Source organism: Bubalus bubalis, chromosome 12, assembly GCF_019923935.1.
Source record: "Bubalus bubalis isolate 160015118507 breed Murrah chromosome 12, NDDB_SH_1, whole genome shotgun sequence".
NCBI classification, from domain to species: Eukaryota; Metazoa; Chordata; class Mammalia; order Artiodactyla; family Bovidae; genus Bubalus; species Bubalus bubalis.
In genome coordinates, this window is record NC_059168.1 from 74,576,300 (window position 1) to 74,600,359 (window position 24,060).

The window sequence follows — 24,060 nt, forward strand, 5'->3', positions numbered from 1 at the left end:
TTTGTCAAGCACAGAGCCTTTATTTTACATACCGTTTTCAAAGAGGACATTGTTTAAGTCAGCAGAACTTCCGAGAGAGAAAGTGACAGCAAAGGTAACTGGCTCAAGTCCCTCTGTGTACAGCACGTACGTTTCATGTCTGAGCACCTTGTGTGTCTGGCTTAAGTAAAAGTAAGGCAGTGTAGATTGTGCGAACAAGAAATCTGTTCTGTGATCAAGAATGGCTGCTACATGCATCACGCAAAATGCACAACCGGAAACATTTCAATCTGCAACCGAAGTTTCCTCAAGCAAAGATTAGCGTGAACAGGGATGGAACACAGACAGAGCAACTTGGGCAGAGAGAATGGATAATGCCATGGGACAGTGAGGTTAGCGCACTGATCAAGAGCCCCAAGCAGGAGGAGCCGTCCCAGTGGCCGAGCAGGCTAGGAGGGTGAGCAGCAGCCATCTCCAGCCACCTTCAGTTCCTTCCTGCCTTCACTCTAGGTTGAGCAGCTCCACGTCAAAGATGAGGGTGGCATTGGGAGGGATGACACCGGGGTGGCCTGTGGCTCCATATGCCACATCGGGAGTGCAGGTCAGCTTCGCCCTCTGCCCCAAGCTCATCTAGCAGGGATGGGGGCAGATGGGGAGAGGAGAAAGAGGACCCAGCTTGATTTAAAAGAAAAAAGTAAGGTAACTATGTCATTTTCCCAAACCATCCTCATGGTAACCCTGAAGATCTGAGATGAATTTTATATGTGGCACACTGAAGTGATGCTAAGAGTTGTAACCAAGGCAGATTGCACGTCAGACTAGCAGAGACATAACTACGGACAGTAACTTCAACACTGTAGTCTCAAATTCATTGATCCAGCAAACAATGCTGGTTATTCAATTAGAGTGCCCTCAACACTTCAATCTGTTCATGATTTTTCCTTCTTTCAAAGAACCCTAAAGAGGATGTGTAAAGACCATATATGCATGTATATACTCATGTAGGTGCTAGGACCAAGTCATTAGATTAAGAGATTAGAAGGCACAGCAAGGAACATCACATGACTTCATAGAGGAAGGAAGAAGAGCCTGAACCAGGGCTCATCACAGCAGTCCTCAAGGATTTGTCTGGCATTAGTGGGACAACTGGTGAAATTTGAATAATCAATTTTTAAATTTTGAGTAACTGATTCAAAAATTTGAACAGATTGGCCAATAGCATTGTATCAATGTTAATGTCCTGGTTTTGTTCACGGTACTATGGTTACGTAAAACATTAATGTTTAGGGAAGCTAGGTAAAGAGTATACGAGAACTCTACTCATATATAATATTTTTGCAAGTCTGAAATTGGCGCTTTTTTTTTTAAAGTTAAAAAAACCCCTAAACACAGTAGCCTACCCCACCTCTTCTGCTGTTTCAGTCCTGAACAGCTAGTAGCTCATAGGCTTGCTCAGAACTGGAGGGATGTGCTTGGGAAGACAGCCCGAAGTGACAGGCAACAAAAGGGCTGGGGACACAAAGCCAGGACTGAAACTAGGTGGCATTGCCAAGCCCTGGCAGTGGAGTCAAAGCAGTGGTGGTCTGTGATGGGGGAGGGTGGAGGGCAGAGTGCAGAGCCCAGACCCCCAGCTGCTCAAACCCCCCTTAACAAGGATCCTCTTCTTACCTGGGCTGCGCCTTCTTCAAAACCCTTGATGACTTCCTGTTTGCCAATTCTGAACTTGAAAGGCTTGTTTCTGTCTCTGGATGAATCGAATTTCTTGCCATTTTGAAGCATTCCTATGAAAGCAAGGATAGGGTGGGAAAGAGCTGTGGTCGTGAGATAACTCCCATGTCAGGTTCAACATGTCTAGTATGGAATTCCTATTCTGTACAAACCTGCTGTCTTCCTGTCCTCCCTATCCATCCCATTGACTAAGCAAGAAACCTGGATACTTCCACATCCCGCCAATCACCAAATGGTACATATCTTTGAAGTCCAGCTATTTTCTCTACTTTTATTACCACCACCACCCTGTGGTCTCATCAACCCACTATCACACCTCACCTGTGGACAGGAACCAACTCTAACAAGCCTTGTTGCTCTGCTTTTACTCCTCCATTCCCTTTTCCACACTGCACCCAGAATGGTTTAAAACACACACATACACACACACACACACGTGCACGCATGCAGGCGCACACGTGCCTGATCCTATCATTCCCTTGCTTCTATAACTTCCCTGAGGGAGAATCCGAATGTCTACATTGTATCCAGGTACTTTAAAATCTAGCTACTGCCTGCCTGACAACCTTCTCTCTGTCCTCCCCTTCTCCCCTTCCCTTTCCTATTTAGGTCAGACCTTTCTCAAGTACTTCTGCACATTGCAACTTTTTTATGCACCTTCCTTAGCCTGACAGTCTGTTTTCCCAGGCATTTCAGTTTCAGGTTGAGTCCTCACCTGATATTCTCAAGGTTCCCCCTCTACACAAAACTCAAAGGTCATATCATCCTTTATTGCAGTGAACAGTGTAAAGTGACCCAGCCAGTCAGGGGCAGCCTCCAGACGTATTACAAAAGGACTGTGTGAACTCAGGACACCCTGAGTGTTTTCTTAGCAGACTGAAGCATCCCTCAGCCTCCAGCTGCAGATATCTTGTCATTCTTGATGTACATACATGTGTTGTCTCAGTCCAGCTGCCTAAGAAACAAGAGCTGCTTTTCTGTTTTCTGTTCTTACTGGTGCCTCTAGCTCAAATATTAGACATTCTGCAAAGGATACTATTTCACGTCTTCTTCTCATGGCCCCTGGACCACAACAGAAGGCAATCTGGGACCAGAGAAAGATCTAGCTTGTAAATTCAGAGACTGGATTCTGACTTCACTTTGGCACTAACTCACTGTGTGAACTTAGGCAGATCACTTTCTCTCTGATCTCAGATTTGCCATGTTTCACATGAAAGGTCTAGTGTCTAAGTATCTGTGATTCCACATCCTAATTCCTACAATATAAATGTATACAAGAGACATTCTTATTTACCTATTTTCTGGGCAGAATAAATTGGGCTCTTTCCCTGGGTACTAAATCAGGCAAAGAAGAAAACCCTATTGCTACACAGAGACACACACAGATGGATACTTCTGTATCAAATATACGAGATCAAATACAAACTCAAGCATACACACAGGTTGCTAAGATATTCAGAGATGTGCATGCATGCTCACATACATTTATGCACATGCACTCAGAAGAAAACCCTGATGGCCAAACAGATGCTAAGAAAATATTTAGATACATAGATATAATACAGTCACACAGACACAAACTTGTACCGTACACATATGGATATGCACATACACACGCTCATATATTCACACCCTCCATTTAAAGACTGATTTTCTCATTCCCCATAATCCTCAGGTTTCATATGACTTAAACCACTTCAGACCATAAACTTTTATCTACTGCAGCAGGTTCAGTCAAAACCATGCAGTCCAGAAACAGACACCACAGACACATGGTGGCTGGATTTAACAAGAGTGCCATGGAAATGTAATGGACAAAGGGTGGGTTTTTTTTTTTTTAATTAATGTTGCTGATTGACTGTATATACATATGAGGGAAAATGAACCGTCAAAGTGAACCCCTAATTCACCCACACATAAAAACCAACTCCAGATGAATCACAGGCCTAAATATGAAAGATAAAATAATAAAGCTTCTATGAAACAAGCTTCATCACCTAGGATAGACAAAGATTTCTGAACACAAAATTACTAACTGCAAAAGAAAAGATTCATATGTAGAACTTCATTAAAATTAAGAATTCTGTTCAAAATGGGACTTCCCATTGGAAGTGGTCCAGTGGCTGAGACTCTGTGCTCCTAATGTCGGGAGCCTGGGTTCGAACCCAGGTCAGGGAACTAGGATCCTGCATGCCACAGCTAAAGGATCTCATGTGCTGCAATGAAGACCCAGCATAGCCAAATAAATAAATCTATGTTTTTAAAAAGATCCTGCATGCTGCAACAAAGAGGGTCTCACATGCTGCAATTAAGACCCACTGCAGCCAAATAAATAAATAAAAATTAAAAAAAAAAGAAATCTGCTCAAAGGATGCCAATAAAGGAGTAAATAAAAACAGATGTTTTGGAATAGGAGATGTTTGGAATAGATATATCCAACAAAGGACTCAAATCCAGAATACAAATGAATTCCTACAGATCAATAAGATAAAGACAGACAACCTAATTTTTTCTTAAGTGGACAAAATTTAGGTGAACTACAGAGGACATCCAAATGACCAGGAAGCACATGAAAGGGTACTCAACTTCCTTAACCATCAGGCCTTTGCAAATCAAAACCACAAGGAGATACCCTGGGAGGCCACCAGAGAGGGCCAAAATCAAAACTAAAACCTGACGATACCAAGCGGTGATGAGGATGCCAGAGAACTGGAATGCTCAGACATGGCTGGTGGCAGTGGAAACTGGCACAACTACTTTGGAAAGCTATTCAGCAGGATCTGCTGCCTCTGAGCAGGTATAACCCTGTGCCCCAGCAATTCCACTCCTACGTTTAGCCAACCAGGTTGTCTACATATGTGCACCAGGAAACATCTACAAGACTCTTCAAAGCAACTGCTACTGCTAAGTCACTTCAGTCGTGTCTGACTCTGTGCTACCCCATAGAGGGCAGCCCACCAGGCTCCTCCGTCCCTGAGATTCTCCAGGCAAGAACACTGGAGTGGGTTGCCATTCCTTCTCCAATGCCTGAAAATGAAAAGTGAAACTGAAGTTGCTCAGTCGTGTCTGACCCTCAGCGACCCCATGGACTGCAGCCTTCCAGGCTCCTCCATCCATGGGATTTTCCAGGCAAGAGTACTGGAGTGGGGTGCCATTGCCTTCTCCGTTCAAAGCAACACCATTCATAATGTCTAAAAACTAACAATCCAAATGTTCATCAACTGTAGAAAGGATAAATTGCAATATATTCACAAAATGACCTGTACAGGAATAAAAAGAGCAAACTCCTGGATAAATCTCATGCACATAAAAAGTGAAATAAGAGACCTAATGAGTGAAATAACCCCAAAACAAAAGAGTACGTGCTCTATGAGATGAAACCAATCCATAGGGACAAAAAGTTAGAATGCTAGTTACCTTTAGGGAGATGTAATGACTGGCGGGGTGGGTTCCCAGGTGGCACCAGTGGTAAAGAACCCCCTGCCAATGCAGGAGATGCAGGAGACGTAAGAGACATGGGTTTGAACCCTGGGTTGGGAAGATACCCTGGAGGAGGGCCTGGCAACCCACACCAGTATTCTTGCCTGGAGAACCCCATGGACAGAGGAGTTTAGTGGGCTACAGTCCATACAGTCGCAAAGAGTCCGACATGACTGAAGCAACTTAGTATGCACGAGTGAATGACTGGGAGGAGGCATAGGGGACAGACCAGGAGGTGCTGGAAAGGTCTGTTGATCTGGGGGGTGGTTACATAAGTGTGATCACTTTTGAAAAATTTCATCAAGCTGTACATCTTAGAGTTATATTCTCTAGTGTATTTACATATAATACAGTTTACCAAAAATTCCCAGTCTCCGACTGGGTTTGATGAGACAGTCCCTCCCCAGAACCAGACCTGCCCATGTCTAATGTTAGTCTTTAATGCACATTGCCTCCTGTCTGCATGTATTGTGAAAAGTCTTTACAAAAGGATGTTGTGGTTTCGGTAACTTGATAAGTACCAGTCTGTCTGCAACATGTAGAACAGATAAATCAATTACACAGGTCAGAGGCCCCAGAAGGCTCATGGTAATTAGGACACATCACCGGGAGATGAAACACAGCTCCAGCCCACTGACGTCAGCCACCGGCAGCACAGCTGTTGAGAAATACCCACACTGTCTGCCTAGAATTAACCTGGCACTTCACACTGGCCCAGAGAACTGCTAAAAATGGCCCCCATCTGACTCTATCCTAGGAATTAAACTGGGCTTGCTGTCTGCGAAGTGGCTGTCACCAAGTTCACCACATTGGGAAGAAGGTCACAAGGCAGAGCACTCCCCCTGCACCCCCCTTGGAACAAACATCTGCTCATCAATCTTCAGCCAGAAGTCCTCAGGAACTCCATCTAGAATGTTCCTCAGTCCACCTGGCCTTCCAGTCCAGATCATCCATGAGGGCTCAGCAGAGATGTGGGCCCTCCTCTGCTCCCACAGCACCACAGGCACTGCCCTCCCCCATGCCCACAACCCTGGTGAAGGTAGGGATCCTCTTGTTTCATGCTTGTGTCCCCACTGATCAGCACACCTCTTGTACACAGTAAGTGATCAGGAAGAGTAGACGGAATAGTCTATTTCCCCCAAAAGAAAGGGGATTCTGAGGAAGCCAAGACTTCACTTTTTTCATAACACTGTAGGATGAAAAGGAAGTCTGCAGGGGGGTCAGGACTCTGAGAGCTATAAGAGGAATTTCCAACTTTCAGACAGAACCAGGGGGGCCAAGGCTCCATCCTGCCTGCAACAGACAGAAGGGAAATGGAGATGGCTGAATTTGTCAGAGGCTGGTACCATGGTGGCTCTTGCTGGTAGAAGAGGGGAGGGATTAACCTTGGCACTGCCCTTTCTCATTCCCTCAAGGCTGGCTGGGGGAGATGGGGATGGCTGGTCAGTGGAAGACTTGGCTACCCTGGGGTTTCAGCCTATTCCAGGGGAGCAGATACCTCTGGAGAGGTATCAGAGTAGAGACCTGCCTGCAGAGGGGCAGGTTTGGATGAGAGGGTAAGGGGTGAAGCCTACCTGTGTAGTGCACCACGCACGTCTGGCCCTTCTTGGGGAATGTCCTTCCTGCAAGGAGACACAAAGATCAGGAATGAACAGCAAATTGGGAAAAGTCACCGGGGACATTCAGGTGTGACTTGTGACCAAGAGCTCTGGCCCACATTCCCCTCCATACCACGGAGAAGCCCATGGCTCCAGTTCTGGCTCTGTGCTTTGTATGAGCCAGTGGCTATGATGAGCGACTTCACTTCTCTGGCCTTGATCTGAACATTATTTCCTTGGGTTCCACAACTTCGCTCTCTCCCGGTTGTTTCCCTTTCTTTGATTGCTCTTTTTACTTTCCTCCATCCATTCCACAAACCTGACAGCCTACTATCTGGCAGGCCTGGACTAGATTCCAGAGACACAGAGCAATCTATGAACTCACAATGAGGTCAGGGAAATAGATGCATAAATAATAGATTATAAGGCAGGGTGACGACTGCACAAGGATGAATAAACAGTGAAAGTCACTCAGTCATGTCCGACTCTTTGCGATCTCATGGACTATACAATCCATGGTATTCTGCAGGCGAGAATACTGGAGTGGGTAGCCTTTCCATTCTCCAGCGGATCTTCCTGACCCAGGAATTGAACCGGGGTCTCCTGCATTGGAGGCAGATTCTTTACCAACTGAGCTATCAGGGAAGCCCGATGATTCTGAATAAACAGAATCATTCACAAATATTTACTAAATACCTGCTCTGTGTAAGGCCTGATCTCAGGATACACCAGTGAGTTACACAGACCAGACAAGATCGCTACTCTTTTGGAATTTACATTCTAATGGCGGGAGACAAACAATACTCCACTAAACAAGACAATATAGATTGTGATAAGTTCTCTAAAGAAAATAAACACAATGATGAATTGCAGAGACATACAGTGGGACAGGTCATTTCAGAATGGCTGGTCCAGGACAGCCTCTCAGAGGACATGACATTTGAACTGAGACTTGAAGGATGAGGAACACACTGGGAAAAGCACTGCGGGAAGAAGCAGCCGGCAGTGCATAAACCATGAAGCAGGAAAGGATCAATGCATTTACAGAATGAAAGGAGCCTAGATGACTGGAAAGAAGGGAAGGAGGTGGAGACAAGTGGGAAAGAGCCAGATCATACAGGGCCTGCAGAGCCGGATTTAATTCTGCAAATTCTTTAAGTGCAACAAGAAGGCATGGGAGGGCTTTAAGCAAGAGAATGACATAATCTGAATTAAGATTTTATAAGATCACTCTGGCTGCTCTGTGTAGGATGGACAGTTAGGCGCCTGTTGCAATAATCCAGACAGAAAATCAATGATGGCTTGAATTAAAGTGGTTGGCAGCAGAGAAGAGAGTAAAATAGATGGGAGATATATTTTGGAATTGGAGCTGACAGGACATGCTAATGGCATGGAGAAGGGGATCCAGGATGTGGGAGAAGCATGATGTTAAGGTTTTAGGGTGGGTGACTGGAAGGCTGGAGGAGCTGATTCCTGAGATGGGGAAGACTGACGAGGCACAGATTTGTGCAGGTGGCAATCTTGAGATACTATTAAGACATATGAGCTTGTACTGCAAGTAGGCAGATGGAGAGTCTGCACTGGAGCTATAAATTTGGGTGGGATCTAAAGGCCATGGGACTGGATAACAAAGCCTTGGGAGGGTGAACAGCTGAGCCAACATGTAGATGAGGCCCCAGAGAGGGAGCAACTAACTAGTGTCAGGGAAAGTATTGGAGAGGAGATAATGGTTAAACTGGGTCTTAAAAGATGAGTAACTTGCCAGAGGAAGTAAGGGAAATAATTTGGGAAGAGTGAACCACATGTTCAAAGGCTTCGAGTCACGCAGTAATGGGAGCCTGTCTGGTTTCCTGCTGTAACCTTAAGGTCTAGCACACAGTATAAGCTCAATAAATATTTGCTGAATGGCTGGTGTGTTTAACAACTTGCAGACAGCTCGATAAAGCCAGAGAAAAGTTGGTGGTAGGGATAGGGACTGCTAGTGAGAGATGAGGCTCCAGTGTGGAAGGTGACAGAAGGCTATATCTGTCTGCCTGGAGAAAAAGGAGGATTTCTTAAAACATTTTATGCCCAGAGAGGGGCATGATCAGATATGCATTTTAAAGAGTGCACAGACTGTGGTGGAGAAAACCGTGAGGGTGAGGTGGGAGGCCAGATGGAAGGCCAGGAGGTGAGACTGGAGGTGGGAAGACCAGTTTAGAGACTGCGGAAATCCAGGTGAGAGATGATGGTGGCTGGAACTAGGGCAGAGGCTGAGGAGATGGAGTCTTCAAGATACTCAGCAGGAGAAGTAGGCAGGATTTGTTGTAGGCTTGACCAAGACAGACATCCTCAGCACAGCAGCATCGTTATTGAAATATTAATTGGTGCATTCTCCCACTCTGGGTTACAGCATGGTAGCTGGCCCTTCTGTGCTTCCTTGACTTGGGGGTTTAGACTGAAGTAAAAGCAGAAAGCCAAAGTTCCTCTGCGCCAAGTCACTTCAGTCATGTCTGACACTTTGCGACCCGAAGGACGGTAGCCCATCCATGGGATTCTCCAGGCAAGAATACTGGAGTGGGTTGCCATTTCCTCCTCCAGAGGATCTTCCTAACCCAGAGATCGAACCCAGTTCTCTTATGTCTCCTTGCATTGACAGGTGGATTCTTTACCACTAGTGCCACCTGGAAAGTTCCTCCAGGCTTTCCCTAAAAATCTGATCTGCTTCAAGAGAAAAGCCCCTTGTCCCTAGCCAGGGAGGGAGGATAAGGAGAGAACACTCTAAAGGCTTCTTTGAGCCAGGGGAGGGAGAAGAGGCCTGGAGGCCCCTGGCAGAATTCTAAGGCAGTGCCCTGGGTGGGGGAGGGCAGAGGAGGTAAAAAGACCTCAGGGAGATACTTCCTGGCACCCAGTACAGAGGTTCCCAGCATAGAAAAAGAAGCCTGTACCTCTGGAGTGATCCAAGGTCCTGGCTGGAACTCCTAGGGACCACTGCTTTTAAATGAGGAGGGTGGCCAGGAGCCAAGAGTCCCTCCAATTTCCTGGGGTTGGGGAGTGTCAACACTGCCTGACATGCAGTTTGCCTGTCAAATCCTGCAGAAATGTGGGGTCCAGTCTGTATTAAGGTTGGTTTAAGAAATGGAGAAAGCTACTCCTGGCACATCCAAACTCAATTACACAAGGGTGATGCTTGGGATGCCTGGCTTGGGAAAGTGTCGGGTGCCAACCCAAGGCAGGAAGCAAGGGAACACAGGGGAGCGCCTGGGAGTGGGGAAGACCAGGAGCAGGAGTTCTGTTTTGGACTCGCTGACTTTGAGGAATCCGTGGGACTTCCAGGTAGAGGCTGAGCAGCGGCTGGATAAACGGACCACCGTGAACTCAAATCCGAGGCCTGGGCTGGACGCTTAAGTTTGGGGGCCATCGGTTTCAGCCGCTCATGAAAGCCGTGGGAGTGGACAGAGAGGCTGAGTCGGGCAGGGAGCATAAAGCAAGATGCAGAGGCAGTGGAGGAAGTGCTCCGCCTTTTCCAGACTGGCTCGGTCCCTACAGCGTCTCACCGCCCAGATCGCGGGGGGCCGCCCGATCAGAGGCCCGGAAGCGGGTGCGTTAGAAGGGGGCTGCCCCGAGCAGAAGAGACCCCAAAGCATCTCTTTCCCCCGTTTCCTAGAGCTCACCCAGCAAGGCAGGGAAAGCAGAGGTGTAACCCGGCCCTAGGAAATCAGCAGCAGCGGATAACCGAGCGTTTCCAGCCGCAGCAGCGCCAGCCGGAGGCGCCCGGGGCGGTGGCGGGCCGCAGACCCCAGCCTCCCAGCCTCCGCCTTCGTTCCTCTAGGTGAGCAAGCGCGGAGTGGGGATGGCGAAGGATGTCTGCTAGAACCCCCAAAAATCCCATGTCGGGTCATCTCCGGCTGCCCCCATCCTAGGCCCGCTCCCCCTGTTCAGCACCCCTCCGCGCCACCTCGGAATCGGACCCCCCCACCGGGCTCCGCCCCGAGACCCCTCCTCCTCCCCCTGCCCCGCCACCCGGTACCGTCTCCCGGGGAGATGGTCTCGATCTCCACGCCCATCGCGGTCCCACTGGCCCCGCCTCCGAGGGTCCCCGCTGCTGCCCCGACCCCGGCTCGGCTCCGGCCCTGGCCCGCTGGCACTCCGGCTCGCCTCCCCGCCGCCACTGCAGAGTCGGAGGAGGTGCGGCTGGAGTCGGGACCTGCGCAGGGAGGGGCCACGGGGAAGGGAGCGTCGGGGCGGAGCGGCGCGGAAAGGTGGGGTCGACCGGGGCGGGGCCCGGGGGGGAGCGACCCTGAAGCGACTGCTCCAGAGCTTGACCAGGCTAAGGATCATTAACCCACTGATTGGGGAAGATGTTGAGGAAGGCATGCAGACACTAGTGCATCTACCCACCCATCTGTCCCTCCCTCTCTCCCTCCCTCCCTCCCTCCATCCATCCGTCAACACATTTATGTAGCACCTACTACAGTCAAAGCTATAGTTTTTCCAGTAGTCATGTATGTATGCGAGAGTTGGACCATAAAAGAAGGTTGAGCCTTGAAGAATTCATGCTTAACTGTGGTGCTGGAGAAGGCTCTTGAGAGTCCCTTGGACTGCAAGGAGATCAAGCCAGTCAATCCTAAAGGAAATCAAGCCTGAATATTCATCGGAAGGACTGATGCTGAAACTGAAGCTCCAATACTTTGGCCACTCATGTGAAGAACTGACTCATTGAAAACGACCCTGATGCTGGGAAAGATTGAGTGAGTGAAAGTTGTCAGACTTTTTGCGACTCCATAGACTGTATAGTCCATGGAATTCTCTAGGCCACAGTACTGGAATGGGAAGCCTTTCCCTTCTCCAGGGGATCGTCCCAACCTAGGGATCGAACCCGGGTCTCCCGCATTGCAGGCGGATTCTTTACCAGCTGGGAAAGATTGAAGACAGGAGGAAAAGGGGACGACAGAGGACATTATGGTTGGATGGCATCACCGACAGAATGGATATGAGCTTGAGCAAGCTCTGAGCTCTGGGAGATGGACAGGGAAGTCTGGAGTGCTGCAGTCCATGGGGTTGCAAAACATGGGACACCATTGAGCAACTGAACAACAGCTCTGTGTTAAGCTGGGGGTGGGTAGGGGGAGCAGTCAACTTGGTCTCACAGGTAGGTGGAGAGGGCCAGCAACTAAACCAACACTTTAATTAACTGCACTCACTGCCATAGAGTTCAGAACGTCATGGAAGCACCAGGGAGGTACCTACCCCAGCTAGGCTGTTGGAATCTGTAGGGGCAAGTTGTGGGGGTGGTGGAAGGGGTGGGTGGAAAATAAACCAGTAATTACTGACTCTCCCCCACCCACCTACACCCCTATACTCCATCCTGCATAGTTCTTAGGTAGGCACAGGTGGCCTCCAGCCTTTCAAGGCAGAGAACTGCACCCTGGGGATACCAACCGAATTAAGACAGAATCGTTGTCCTGGAGGAATCCAGGCTGTGATGAGGACACGAACAGTTACCGCCTGGAGTGATTTAAGTTGTGGGATGAATGAATGAATGAATGAATGATTTCTACCAGACCCTTCACCTCCTTCCAAAGGAGACCCAGGAATCTAAAAAGGTATTTTTTGGAGGAGGTAAGCATTTGAAAAATGAACGGAACTTTCAATTTTTTCTCTCTCTTCATGCATTGATGCAAAAATTGATACGAAGGTATGGTTCTGACAAGTGGAGCAGGAAGACAGGCATGGGAAGAAAAGCCTGAGCAAAGAAGAGCGAGCTCTAGAGGTGTTACTTCTCCACTACCGCATCACTTCCGCACTCCCCTCTCCTCCCGGATGGTCAAGGCACGGACTTCAGATTATCAGAAGGAGGGCTGGCTGTGTGTTCAACAAACATGATCAACTATTGTGAGGGTCAGGATCTGAAATTCCCCATGAGCTGCCCCAAGGCGTGGCCCAGAATCTGGCAGGGGTATAGCTGGCTTTAAGCCTAGTGAGTTGTAGCTATGGGCAGGCACTTTTGGGGTAAGTGTAGAATAGCGGTTTGTAATTAGGGCAGGTCCATGGAGCAGAGTCAGTTACATTCACCCTATTTTGTGTATGGAGAACATTTTTCTGAGATTTTAAAGAGGTTTTCAACTCCTTCTCTACCTCCCCCTCCCCGCTGCTTCCCTGAAAAGCTAAGAAACCGTGTTGATTCTAGGGCTCCCAGACTCCTTCTTAGACTACGAAGACCGAAAAGATGCGGGGGGAAGCGCTAAACCTCTCAAGTGAGGAACGGTATCAATAGCAGTGTTACCTTCGATGGCGTTTCAGGCGGAATACAACTCCCAGAGGTCTGTGCGGCAAAGCTCGAGCTTATTGGCCAATGGGAAGGACTGTCTCATAACGGGACACAAACAATAGCCAATAGGCAGGGGGAATTGCCGAGCTTGTACAGCCCGGCTCACCTACCGGGCTCTGGGAACCGATGCTTCCGGAATCTGCTTGGGACTTCGGATCCGAGGTCTGTGAGCTCCGGAGGCCGCGGGAAACTGATTTTCTGTGGGGCAGTGAGACCAAAGGTATTTAGTCTCTACTGCTTTCCGGCCTGGCCGCTGTAGGGGAGGCCAGGTGGGCGGGGACGGAAGTGGAGGGATCTGCACTTTGGCAGACGCGGATTAGAGGAAGGGTTACAGGTGTGCGGAGAAGATGGCTAGAATGGAGGGGGGCCATGTGAGAGGGCTGGCGGATGCGGACGAGCAGGGGGTGGGTTTAAACTAGAGAATATATTACTTGTGCCTCACGAGTGACGCTTCTGGGAATATATCCTAAGGAAGCCATTCAAAATAAACATGCTTTATGCATAAATACCTTTATCCCACTGGTATTTGTAAAAAGATAAAGTTGGCTATAACCAGGTATCTCACCAGTGAGGAAAAATTATGGCACTTTCTCAACAGTGAGGAAAAGTGGTATGAAGTAGCTTCTAAAAGTAATTTATAAAGCTTTTAAATAACATGGGTAAAATCCTAATATAATGTGAAGCGAAAAAATCGTGGTATGAAATGGTGCTGCTGCTGCTGCTGCTGCTGCTAAGTTGCTTCAGTCATGTCCGACTCTGTGCGACCCCATAGACGGCAGCCCACCAGGCTCCCCCGTCCCTGGGATTCTCCATGCAAGAACACTGGAGTGGGTTGCCATTTCCTTCTCCAATGCATGAAAGTGAAAAGTGAAAGTGAGGTAGCTCAGTCGTGTCCGACTCTTCGCGACCCCATGGACTTCAGCCTACCAGGCTCCTCCATTCGTGGGATTCTCCAGGCAAGAGTTCTGGAGTGGGGTGCCATCGCCTTCTCCAATGAAATGGTGCAGTATGAGTGAAAAAGTTTAACATCAACTGCATAGAAAAATGCCTGAAAGGTTGCAGTCATAATTTTCTTTCGTTGAATTTGAGTGTGTGTGTGTGTGTGTGAATTTACCTTTTGACCTTTAAAAAAATATATATTGGACTATAGTCGATTTAAAATGTTTGTTAGTTTCTGCTATACAGCAAGTGCATCAGTTATACATACACATATAGCCACCCTTTTTAAGGTTCTTTTCTCAATTAAGTGATTTCAGAGTGTTGAGAATACTTCTCTGTGCTATACAGTTGTTCAGTTTCTACGTTTTGAGGAGTCTTTTGTGGCCCCATGGACTGTAGCCTCCCAGGCAAGAATATTGGAATGGGTTGACATTTCCTTCTCCAGAAAATCTTCCCCATCCAGGGATTGAAGTTGAGTCTTCTGCATGGCAGGCAGATTCTTTACCATCTGAGCCACCAGGGAAGGCTCATACTGTACAGTAGGTCCTTATTAGTTATCTATTTTGTATATAGCAGTGTGTATGTCAATCCCAGTCTCCCTGTTTACCCCCTCTTTCCTCCCTGGTAACCACAAGTTTGTTTTCTACATGTGTGACTCTATTTCTGTTTTGTAAATAAGCTCATTTGTACCATTTTTAAAGATTTTACATATAAGCAATGTCATATTCCTAAAGGAGATCAGTCCTGGATGTTCATTGGAAAGACTGATGTTGAGGCTGAAACTCCAATACTTTGGCCACCTGACGCGAAGAGCTGACTCATTGGAAAAGACTCTGATGCTGGGAAAGATTGAGGGCAGGAGGAGAAGGGGACAACAGAGGATGACATGGCTGGATGGCATCATCGACTCGATGGACATGGGTTTGGGTGGACTCCGGGAGTTGGTGATGGACAGGGAGGCCTGGCGTGCTGTGGTTCATGGGGTCACAAAGAGTTGGACACGACTGAGCGGCTGAACCGAACTGAACTGATATGGGAATTTGTCTTTCTCTGACTTATTTCACTCAATATGAGAATTTCTAGGTCCTTTTGACCTTTCTTATGTATTTAAAACAACAAGTGTAAAGAACTTGGAATTATTTTATAATGAAAACACAGTAAATTTGGAAAAACAAGTTGGGGAGTATGTAACTTTAAACTTACTGGAAGTGCTCCAATTCACCTGAGCCCCTTGACTGTCACTATGAGTTGTCTTAGTTTTTTTTTTTTTTTCTTTTTTGGCTGTGCTGCATCTTAGTTACAGCTCATGTGATCTAGTTCCTTGACCAGGGACTGAACCTGGGTCCCCTGCATTGGGAGTGCAGAATCTTAGCCCCTGGACCACCAAAGAAGTTCCAGGAGTTGTCTTTAAAAACGATTAGAAACAGAAGAATTAAATGGCTATAGACTGAACACCAGATCCTGGTTCTGGCCTTATCTCTCCTGAATGAATACATTCAGCTTTTCATTTTGTAGAGGAACCAGGGTTCCTGATTTGAGAAACCTTATCATCTGAAGGTGGAGAGACTAACAGGTGTACATACCGTTAGCTTCAGGCAAATATTTTAAAAGATAACAAAATAATTGAGGTACACCTGAAGGTCTTTCACCTTTGTCCTCTTGGTTCTCTGATCTTTTTACTATGAGCTCTGTAACAGTGACTCCCAAATCCTTACCTCTGACTGCCTAAGGTGCAATCTTAAATAAAGCACGTGCATGCATGCTCAATTGCTTCAATTGTGTCCGACTCTTTGCGACCCTGTGGACTGTATCCTGCCAGTTTCCTCTGTCCATGGGATTTTCTTGGCAAGAATACTGGAGTAGGTTGCCAGGTCCTCCTCCGGGGGATTCCCCCCAACCCAGGGATTGAACCTGCAACTCCTGTGTCTCCGGCATTACAGGCAGATTCTTTACTGCTAAACCACCGGGGAAGCCCACATTAAACTTGTTGCACACTACATTGTTCTTACCTCTGAAGCATGCTCTGCCTTCTGTAGCTCTGATTAATGGTTCATCAATTTCCCAAGCTGAAAATTTGCATGTTGTCCTTAATTCTTTTTTCCTTAGCACTCATTCCACTTGATAATCTATTTCAGTTGTCTTAAAAGTATCTCGTAGCTACAAGCTTGGCTCACTTTCTCATCCTGACATTCACATTATCTGTGTCCCGCGTTTTTAAAATTAATTAATTGATTAATTTTTTTAATTGATTAATTTTTAACTGGAGGTGAATTGCTTTGCGGTGTTGCAATTGTTTCTGCCCATGGACCCTTATTAAACTTGTCAACTTCTTAGTTTCTCAGGTCTGTTCTGCACAATGTTGCATGAATGTGTACTGGTTTCTCTAAATTCCAAATTCTTTAGCAGGCCCTTTATGATCAGAGAGATAAGGTTGGAAAGGTGTAGCAGTATCAGAAAATATAAGGCCTTTGATGCTTTGCTAAACCATTTTGGAAGAACTTTTATATGTATAGACTGTGGAGACACATCAAAGATATTTGAGCAGAAATGCAAAATCACCAGGAGCTGTGACTTTTCTCAGGCTTCCTTTGTGGCTCAGAGGTAAAGAATCCGCTTGCAATTCGGAGATACGGGTTTGGTCCTTGGGTTGGGAAGATGCCCTGAAGGAGGAAATGGCCACCCACACCAGTACTCTTGCCTGGAAAATCCCATGGACAGAGGAGCCTGGTGGGCTACAGTTCGTAGGACATCTACAGTCCAAGTCGGACGTCTCAAGATAATTCTGCCAACACTCAAAGAGTACAGGCTCTGTGGAAAAGATGAGACTGCGGTGAAGAGAATTTCTCCTTATCCTACTCTATTTAAAAGCAGGAGGTGGTCAGAACCTGGACTAATTATTGTTATGTGTTTGAGGAATATAGGCCAAATTTCCTTCATTTTTATTTTTAGTTTTATTGAAGTATGATTTATTTACAATATCATGTTAGTTTCAGGTATACAGCACAGTGACTCAGTTATATATATGTGTGTGTATATATAATTAGTGCTGCAGTGAACATTGTGTTGCTTGTATCTTTTTGAATTATAGTTTTCTCTGGCTATATGCCCAGGTGTGTGTGGGGGATTGCAGGATCATATGGTAACTCTAATTTTTTACCAGATTTCTTCTTGTTACTAAAGATAAAAATATTAAAATTAATTCTTCTAAAAAATTTCAGTGACTTTATTATCAAGTTTGTTTTTCTCTTATTCACAAACTCTTACCCTGGGCTAACCCTGGCCACACACACCCTCAATGACATTAGACTAACTTGGGTAGCCTAAAACATACCATATAAATTGCTTTTGATCTATAATTGGCCTATTAGGAATTTTCTCTGCCCAGGAAAATGTATCATGCATTATTTATCAATAAGAGTCTTTTAAAAGTGCATAAGTAGATATTAGGGAAGTATATATATTATCTTACACAAGACCAATGGGTTTGAGATGGCAGCCTTCTTCATTAGTTATGACAGAGGACATATTTCTCCATTTAGCAAGCTACTGCAGAACCACTTAATCTGACATCATATGTAGAAGTAAAACAGACCTTTCTGTCTTGGTAAAAGATTCTAAGAGTAGGGGCAAAGCTAGCAAAAAGGTATGAGAAAAAAATGCAGACAAATGAAAATCAAATCTACCAGTTTGGTGGAGAATATATTTCTTTGGATTTAGAGTCTGAAGACAGCTTCTCAAGTTCTGTCTTTGACGCTAAGTAAACCAGGCAGGGTTGAAAAATATCCATTAGATTCAGTGACATGAGTAGCACTGGTGGGATGGTGGGAGTTGTTTCAGAAGAGGTGAGAATGGAATCAGTTTGGAGTGGGTTAAGAAGAGAATGAGTGGTGAAGATGGACACTGCATGATTAGACAATTCTTTGATTAAACATTCTAAGATTAAACATCACTTAGAATGTGTTTATTGATCATCATAATTGTTTTGTAATATCAAATTGCCTGTTGATATTCTTCAGCCACTTAAAATTTTGTCTTTTTAACTGGCTCACAAGAACTTTTCATAAATTATTTTTTCACATTTGAATGTTTAGTTTCACTTTTCAATTACAAAAGGACTATTTGACTAAATGCTTATTAAAAAACAATTTTTCAAAAAATACAAAAATAAAGACTGTTCCACCGTCTCTCTTTTCCCATCTCACTCCTTCTCAGCATGTACTGTGAACAGTTTGGTATGTGTTATTTCTGATCTTTTTCTGCATCTTTATGTAAATATATACAAACACATGTTTATAGACATAGAGAGGTGGATTTCTTTTCATAAATAGGAGCTTACCAGATGTGTTATATTATGAATTTCAGTGCTTTGGGGGAGGATTTTTCTGTGTCATTATTCATGGAGCTTCCGTATTTTTTAATGTATTTCCATATTGATGTACATTTAGATTTTTTTCTTATAAAAGATGCTATAGTAAATCTTTATACATATACATGCTGGAGTATTTTTATGGTACTGTGAAAAGTCTTTCTTTTAAATCTCTTATATTTTTTACATATTTTTTTGCATTTGGATCTTTAATTTATCTGGAAGATGTTTTGTTATAAGATATGGAAGGCAAGTTTCTTAACCTTTTAGAGCTTCAGCTCTGTTGTCTCTCACATAAGAATAATAGTGCTACCCTCACTGAACTATTACATGGATTGTGTTGAATTCCAGATGCTTTTGAACTGTGGTGTTGGAGAAGACTCTTGAGAGTCCCTTGGACTGCAAGGAGATCCAACCAGTCCATTCTAAAGGAGATCAGTCCTGGGTGTTCATTGGAAGGGCTGATGCTAAAGCTGAAACTCCAGTACTTTGGCCACCTCATGCGAAGAGTTGACTCATTGGAAAAGACTGATGCTGGGAGGGATTGGGGGCAGGAGGAGAAGGGGACGACAGAGGATGAGATGGCTGGATGACATCACCGACTTGATAGACATGAGTTTGAGTGAACTCCTGGAGTTGGTGATGGACAGGGAGGCCTGGTGTGCTGCGATTCATGGGGTCGCAGAGTTGGACACGACTGAGCGATGGAACTGAATTGAACTAGCACCACATATGGCACATTCTGGATATGTTTATTCTCTTCCTTTCCTTCTAATTTGGCCAGCAAATTCCTATAGTAGCTGGGTGTGTTTATAGGATATTGTCTTTTTGCATATTCGATAAGAGTCGAGTCATCCTGATTTCCTCTGGTTTGCCGTGTCTCACATTTCACAGAAAGGCTAAACCAGTTGTCTGGATTTGTCTGGTTATATTTTCATGGTGTAACTTTCCTTCTTGATTATTTCAGAGAACCTTTATCAGAAAGGATGGAGTTGGGACAAGGAAAACTTCTCAGGACTGGACTGAATGCATTATATCAAGCAATACACCCAATTCACGGCCTTGCTTGGACTGATGGGACTCGGGTAGTTCTGACCAATTTACAGCTTCACAGTGGAGAGGCCAAATTTGGGGACTCAACGGTCCTTGGACAATTTGAACACGTGTATGGGGTGTCCTGGGCCCCGCCTGGTGCAGCTGACACACCCACTCTGCTCGCTGTCCAGCACAAGAAGTGTGTCATCGTGTGGCAGCTGTGTCCTAGCCCTGCAGAGACAAGCAAGTGGCTGATGTCTCAGCCCTGTGAGATCAGACAGTCATGCCCTGTCCTTCCCCAGGGCTGTGTGTGGCACCCCGAAAGTGCCATCCTGACTGTGTTGACTGCTTGGGATGTCTCCGTGTTCTACAACATCCACTGTGACAGTTCCCAAGTCAAAGTGGACATCAGCACCGAAGGCCTCATTCATTGTGCATGTTGGACCCAGGATGGCCAGAGGCTGGTGGTGGCAGCAGGCAGCAGCCTGCATTCTTACATTTGGGACAGTGCTCAGAAGACTCTTCACAGGTGCTCCCTCTGTCCCATCTTTGATGTGGACAGCTACGTGCGTTCAATCAGAGCCACTGTGGACTCACAGATTGCTATAGCCACTGAGCTTCCGCTGGATAAGATTTGTGGGTTAAATGCTTCTGGAACTTTTGACGTTCCTCCTAGTGGTGAAGACACTTGTCTGCATGCTTTACCAGTTACTGATCCAGTTTCCTCTGAAACAGATTCTGAAATACCAGTGTCGTCATCCTTTTCTGAGCCTCTGGATCTAACTCATATCCACTTCAACAGATTTAAATCTGAAGGTAGTTCTCTTACTTGTCTAAGAAAAAAAGACTACTTGACAGGAACTGGCCTGGATTCTTCACATTTGGTCCTCTTGACCTTTGAGAAGGAGGTTACCTGCAACAGAAAAGTCATCATTCCAGGCATTCTGGTTCCTGATCTAATAGCATTTAATCTTAAAGCACAAGCAGTCGCAGTGGCTTCCAATACATCTAATGTAATTTTGATCTATTCTGTCATTCCGTTATTAATGCCAAACATCCAGCAGATTCAGTTAGAGAGTAATGAAAGACCAAAAGGCATATGTTTCTTGACAGATAAATTACTATTAATTTTGGTGGGAAGACAAAAGTCCACGGACTCGGCATTTCTTCCTTCTTCAAAATCTGACCAGTATATGATTCATTTGATTGTTAGAGAGGTAATGCTGAAAGAAGACTCTCCAGTGACACTGAGTGAAAACCAGAGTGGTAACTCTGCTTTCAGTACTCTGATAAATAAAACAAATATAAAAAAGCTAATTGAAGATCTTTCGCCAGATTTTTGTCACCAAAGCACAGGGCTCTTGTTCACAGCTAATAGCAGCAGTCAAAGTGGACAGCCTGGAAGAACCCTTATTAAAGAAATAGAAAGTCCGGCATCCAGCATCTGTGATGGCTCCACGTTCCTAGAAACTCTAGGTGCCAGGCCTGTTAACTGGTCAGTAACACTGCCCAGACCCAGCGGCACACCAGCCCACACCAGTACCGCAGAACCTCCTAACTTAGAACGGGAAAAGGAAACGTACCAGCTGTCTAAGGAGCTGGGAGTTGTATCTAGGAACTTGAGTGAAGTGCAGCGACATCTTTCTGAACTCAGTGACTTTCTGCACAATGGGAGGAAATCCTCTCCAGTGTACCCGCTCTCTCAGGATCTGCCTTATGTTCACATCACTTGCCAGGTAACTTCTCTGGCTCCTGTAGCCAGTATGTGCTGCAAGAGAAATTTATTGTTGAGGCAGTAGGGTTCTAACTGAACTTCACTGAGCTGGGCATGTTATGTTCAGGCAAGTTGTTAAACCTTTTCAGGTTGGTTGGATAGGCTCACATAGCAATATACACCATGACTTTATCATGCGCATGGTATGAAAACATGAATTCTTGCACTCGTTCTGGCAATCTATGTTTAGAAAACAAATTCTTAAATCATGCTGTTTCATTGAGAAGACCTTTTCTTATATGCAGTTGCAAGCTCTCTTCCATTTATAAGAAAGGTTATAGTCATTATAATTTTTTAATGTATCTATGTATGCCTGTGTATGCAAACATAAAATATTATTTAAGTGGGCTCATATAATATCTGTTTTATCATGAATACTTTCCCATTGAACTTGGCCCTGCTTCTCCTTCCTGTAATCCACTTTTAGCTAGCAGCTTAATGTGGATCCTTGCATATTTTTTCTTTGTACTCATATAATCTTACACAGATCTTTGCCTAATGCATAGGTATATAGGTGTTGGGGTGGTGATTTTCTCATTGTTTTACAAACATGGGGTCATATGGTGTATTCTTTACTTCATGCTGAAAGTATTCTGTTTATTCAGTTCTTCCCTTGTTGATGGACACTCACTTGGTTTTCAGTTCTTAGCCTCTCCAAATAGTGCTGTAATAGTATTCTCGTATGTACCTATTTATATTCATACTTTTATTTCTATTGGCTTGGTTCCCAGAAGTGGAAGTGCAGATTTGAAGAGTGTGTGTGTGTTTGTGTGTGTGTGTGTGTATATATATATATATATATGTATATGTGTATATATATATATAAAATACGTATATGCTTCTACTTTTAATAGAGTTGCCAGATTGCCTTTCACAGACTTTTTACTAAACAATGAATCATCACATGCCCATCAGCAATACATGGGACTATCCTTTTCCTTACATCCTCACCAATCTGATGAATGTGAAGTAGTATTTCACTTTTATTTATTGTTTTTCCCTTTTATTTATTGTTTTTCCCTTACTATTGGCTATGATGAATGCTTAATCGTGGATGACTCTTTGTGACCCCCATGGACTGTAGCCCGCCAGGCTCCTCTGTCCATGGGATTCCGCAGGTGAGAATACTGGAGTGGGTTGCCATTTCCTACTCTAGAGGATCTTCCCAACCCAGGGATCATACCCTGTCTCTTGTGTCCCCTGCATCGACAGGCAGGTTCTTTACCACTGCGCCACCTGGGAAGCCGCTGGTAATTCACTACTGTTAATGAATTTGAGTATATCCTCCTGTTTTTTGGTCAGTTGAGTGTGAATTGCCTTTTGCTCATTTTTCGCTATTGAGTTACCAGTTTACAAGAGGTTTTTCTACAGAAATTGATAGATGTGTAGTAATCTAAGTTTCCTTATATTATTTTTTAGTTTTTACATTTATGTTTTTAATCATTGATTAAAATTTTATGAAAGATAAGTAGTTGCGCTACCAACATTATTAAAAATCCATCTTTATCCCACTGAACTTGATCTACCAAATTTCTCATATATAAACTTACATATCCTGAGATCTAATTCTGGTTACTTCTTACTGCAGCTACTGTAATACTGGTCTTTGTCTAAAACTTTAACAATACCACACTGATTTGATTACTGTGGAGTTATATATCTTTGTTTAAAGATATATAGATATATCTGTTGTCAGTTGATAGCATTTTTTAAGCAATAAAGCATTTTAAAATTAAGGTATGTACATTATTAGACATATGCAGTTGCATACTTAACTACAGAATATGCACTGTGTGTCCTCCATGGCTAGGTTATGTGTGACTCTTTGTGACTCCATGGACTGGAGCACCCCAGGCTCCCCTGTCCATGGGATTCTCCAGGCAAGAACACTGGAGTGGGTTGCCATTTCCTTCTCCAATGCATGAAAATGAAAAGTGAAAGTGAAGTCGCTCAGTCATATCCGACTCTTAGCGACCCCATGGACTGCAGCCTACCAGGCTCCTCCATCCATGGGATTTTCCAGGCAAGAGTACTGGAGTGGGGTGCCATTGCACTAGGAAACCAAAAAACTTCATGTGGCTCACTTTATTGTGACACTCATTTTATTTCAGTGGCCTGGAACCAAAACCTGCAATATCTCTGAGGTATGCCTGTTTCTAAAACAGCTGAGCGGTTTTTCCTTACCATCTGATTGTATCTTTCTCAGGCTGCCATCCGTCATCCTATAATGCTATTAGTCTCATCCTAGAAAAACCAATTCCTAAAGATAAAGACATAACCTTGGGGAGGAACAGAGCAAAAGGAAATTTGGGGTTGAGTGTTGTCTGATTCTTTAGTTGTGCAAAATAATGCAGCAAAAAGCTCCTTATTTAACACTGAAGTTGAGAGTGGTAATAGATAAGAATTTTTTAAACTGTACATTCTATTCTTAGGAAATGTTAACCCCATTGCTTCTGCAATCAGTTTAACAATTTTTATCTGTATTTTTGAAGAAATCTCATTTTGTACATCCTGTTGTTGAAAAAAGAATGATGCTTCTCTGCAATGGCAAGCTAAGACTCAGCACAGTCCAACAGACTTTCGGCCTCTCTCTTGTTGAAATGCTGCACGGTAGGTAAAATTCAGAAGGCGACTCCACCCGACATCCCCTCCCTCAATTTTGTGACTGTCACTGGTGATGAAATGAAGTGTACCAACCATTCAGTGATTCAGTAGACAGTTAAAAAGTATTATTAATAGTTATTGTATATCTAGGCCTGTTATAGGTGCCAAAACACACGGAAAATATGGGTTCTGCCCTTACGGAACTTACAACCTAGTTGAAAAACCTGAGTGCACACATGAAAAAACT

At 44.8% G+C, this 24,060-nt stretch overlaps 2 protein-coding genes across 5 annotated transcripts in view; one reads left to right on the forward strand and one right to left on the reverse strand.

Moving 5' to 3' along the window:
- FKBP1B (FKBP prolyl isomerase 1B) lies at positions 1-13,302 on the reverse strand. Of its 3 annotated transcripts, none has more exons than XM_025261489.2 (4): positions 13,206-13,302; positions 6,762-6,809; positions 1,648-1,760; positions 1-609 (listed from the first exon to the last, which is right to left on the reverse strand). In XM_025261489.2, exons 3-4 carry the CDS (start codon positions 1,756-1,758, stop codon positions 481-483), a joined length of 240 nt encoding a protein of 79 aa, XP_025117274.1. In that variant the 5' UTR covers positions 1,759-1,760; positions 6,762-6,809; positions 13,206-13,302; the 3' UTR covers positions 1-480. The 3 variants fall into 3 exon arrangements, with proteins under 3 accessions (XP_025117274.1, XP_006050699.1, XP_006050700.1); XM_006050637.3 differs by lacking the exon at positions 13,206-13,302 and adding an exon at positions 10,795-11,001; XM_006050638.3 differs by lacking the exon at positions 13,206-13,302 and adding an exon at positions 10,795-11,016 and having other exon boundaries at positions 518-654.
- Positions 13,176-24,060, forward strand: part of LOC112578110 (WD repeat and coiled coil containing) — a 15,295-nt gene continuing 4,410 nt past the window's right edge. Inside the window, exons 1-3 of one of the 2 annotated variants that reach the window (XM_025261474.2) lie at positions 13,176-13,315; positions 19,368-21,171; positions 23,702-23,819. In XM_025261474.2, coding sequence (XP_025117259.2) covers positions 19,387-21,171; positions 23,702-23,819 — 1,903 coding nt within the window. In that variant the 5' untranslated portion in view covers positions 13,176-13,315; positions 19,368-19,386. The remainder of the gene's footprint in view (positions 13,316-19,367; positions 21,172-23,701; positions 23,820-24,060) is intronic. The other variant, XM_025261475.3, reaches the window with a different exon arrangement.

Bases quoted from the DNA above. Each gene is read 5' to 3' on its own strand.
- FKBP1B (XM_006050637.3), bottom strand. From the start codon at position 10,831: ATGGGCGTGGAGATCGAGACCATCTCCCCGGGAGACG. The intron at 6,810-10,794 runs GTACCGGGTGGC...GTCTCCTTGCAG, and splicing joins GACCATCTCCCCGGGAGACG to GAAGGACATTCCCCAAGAAG. The intron at 610-1,647 runs GTAAGAAGAGGA...CATCCCTGCTAG, and splicing joins TTGAAGAAGGCGCAGCCCAG to ATGAGCTTGGGGCAGAGGGC.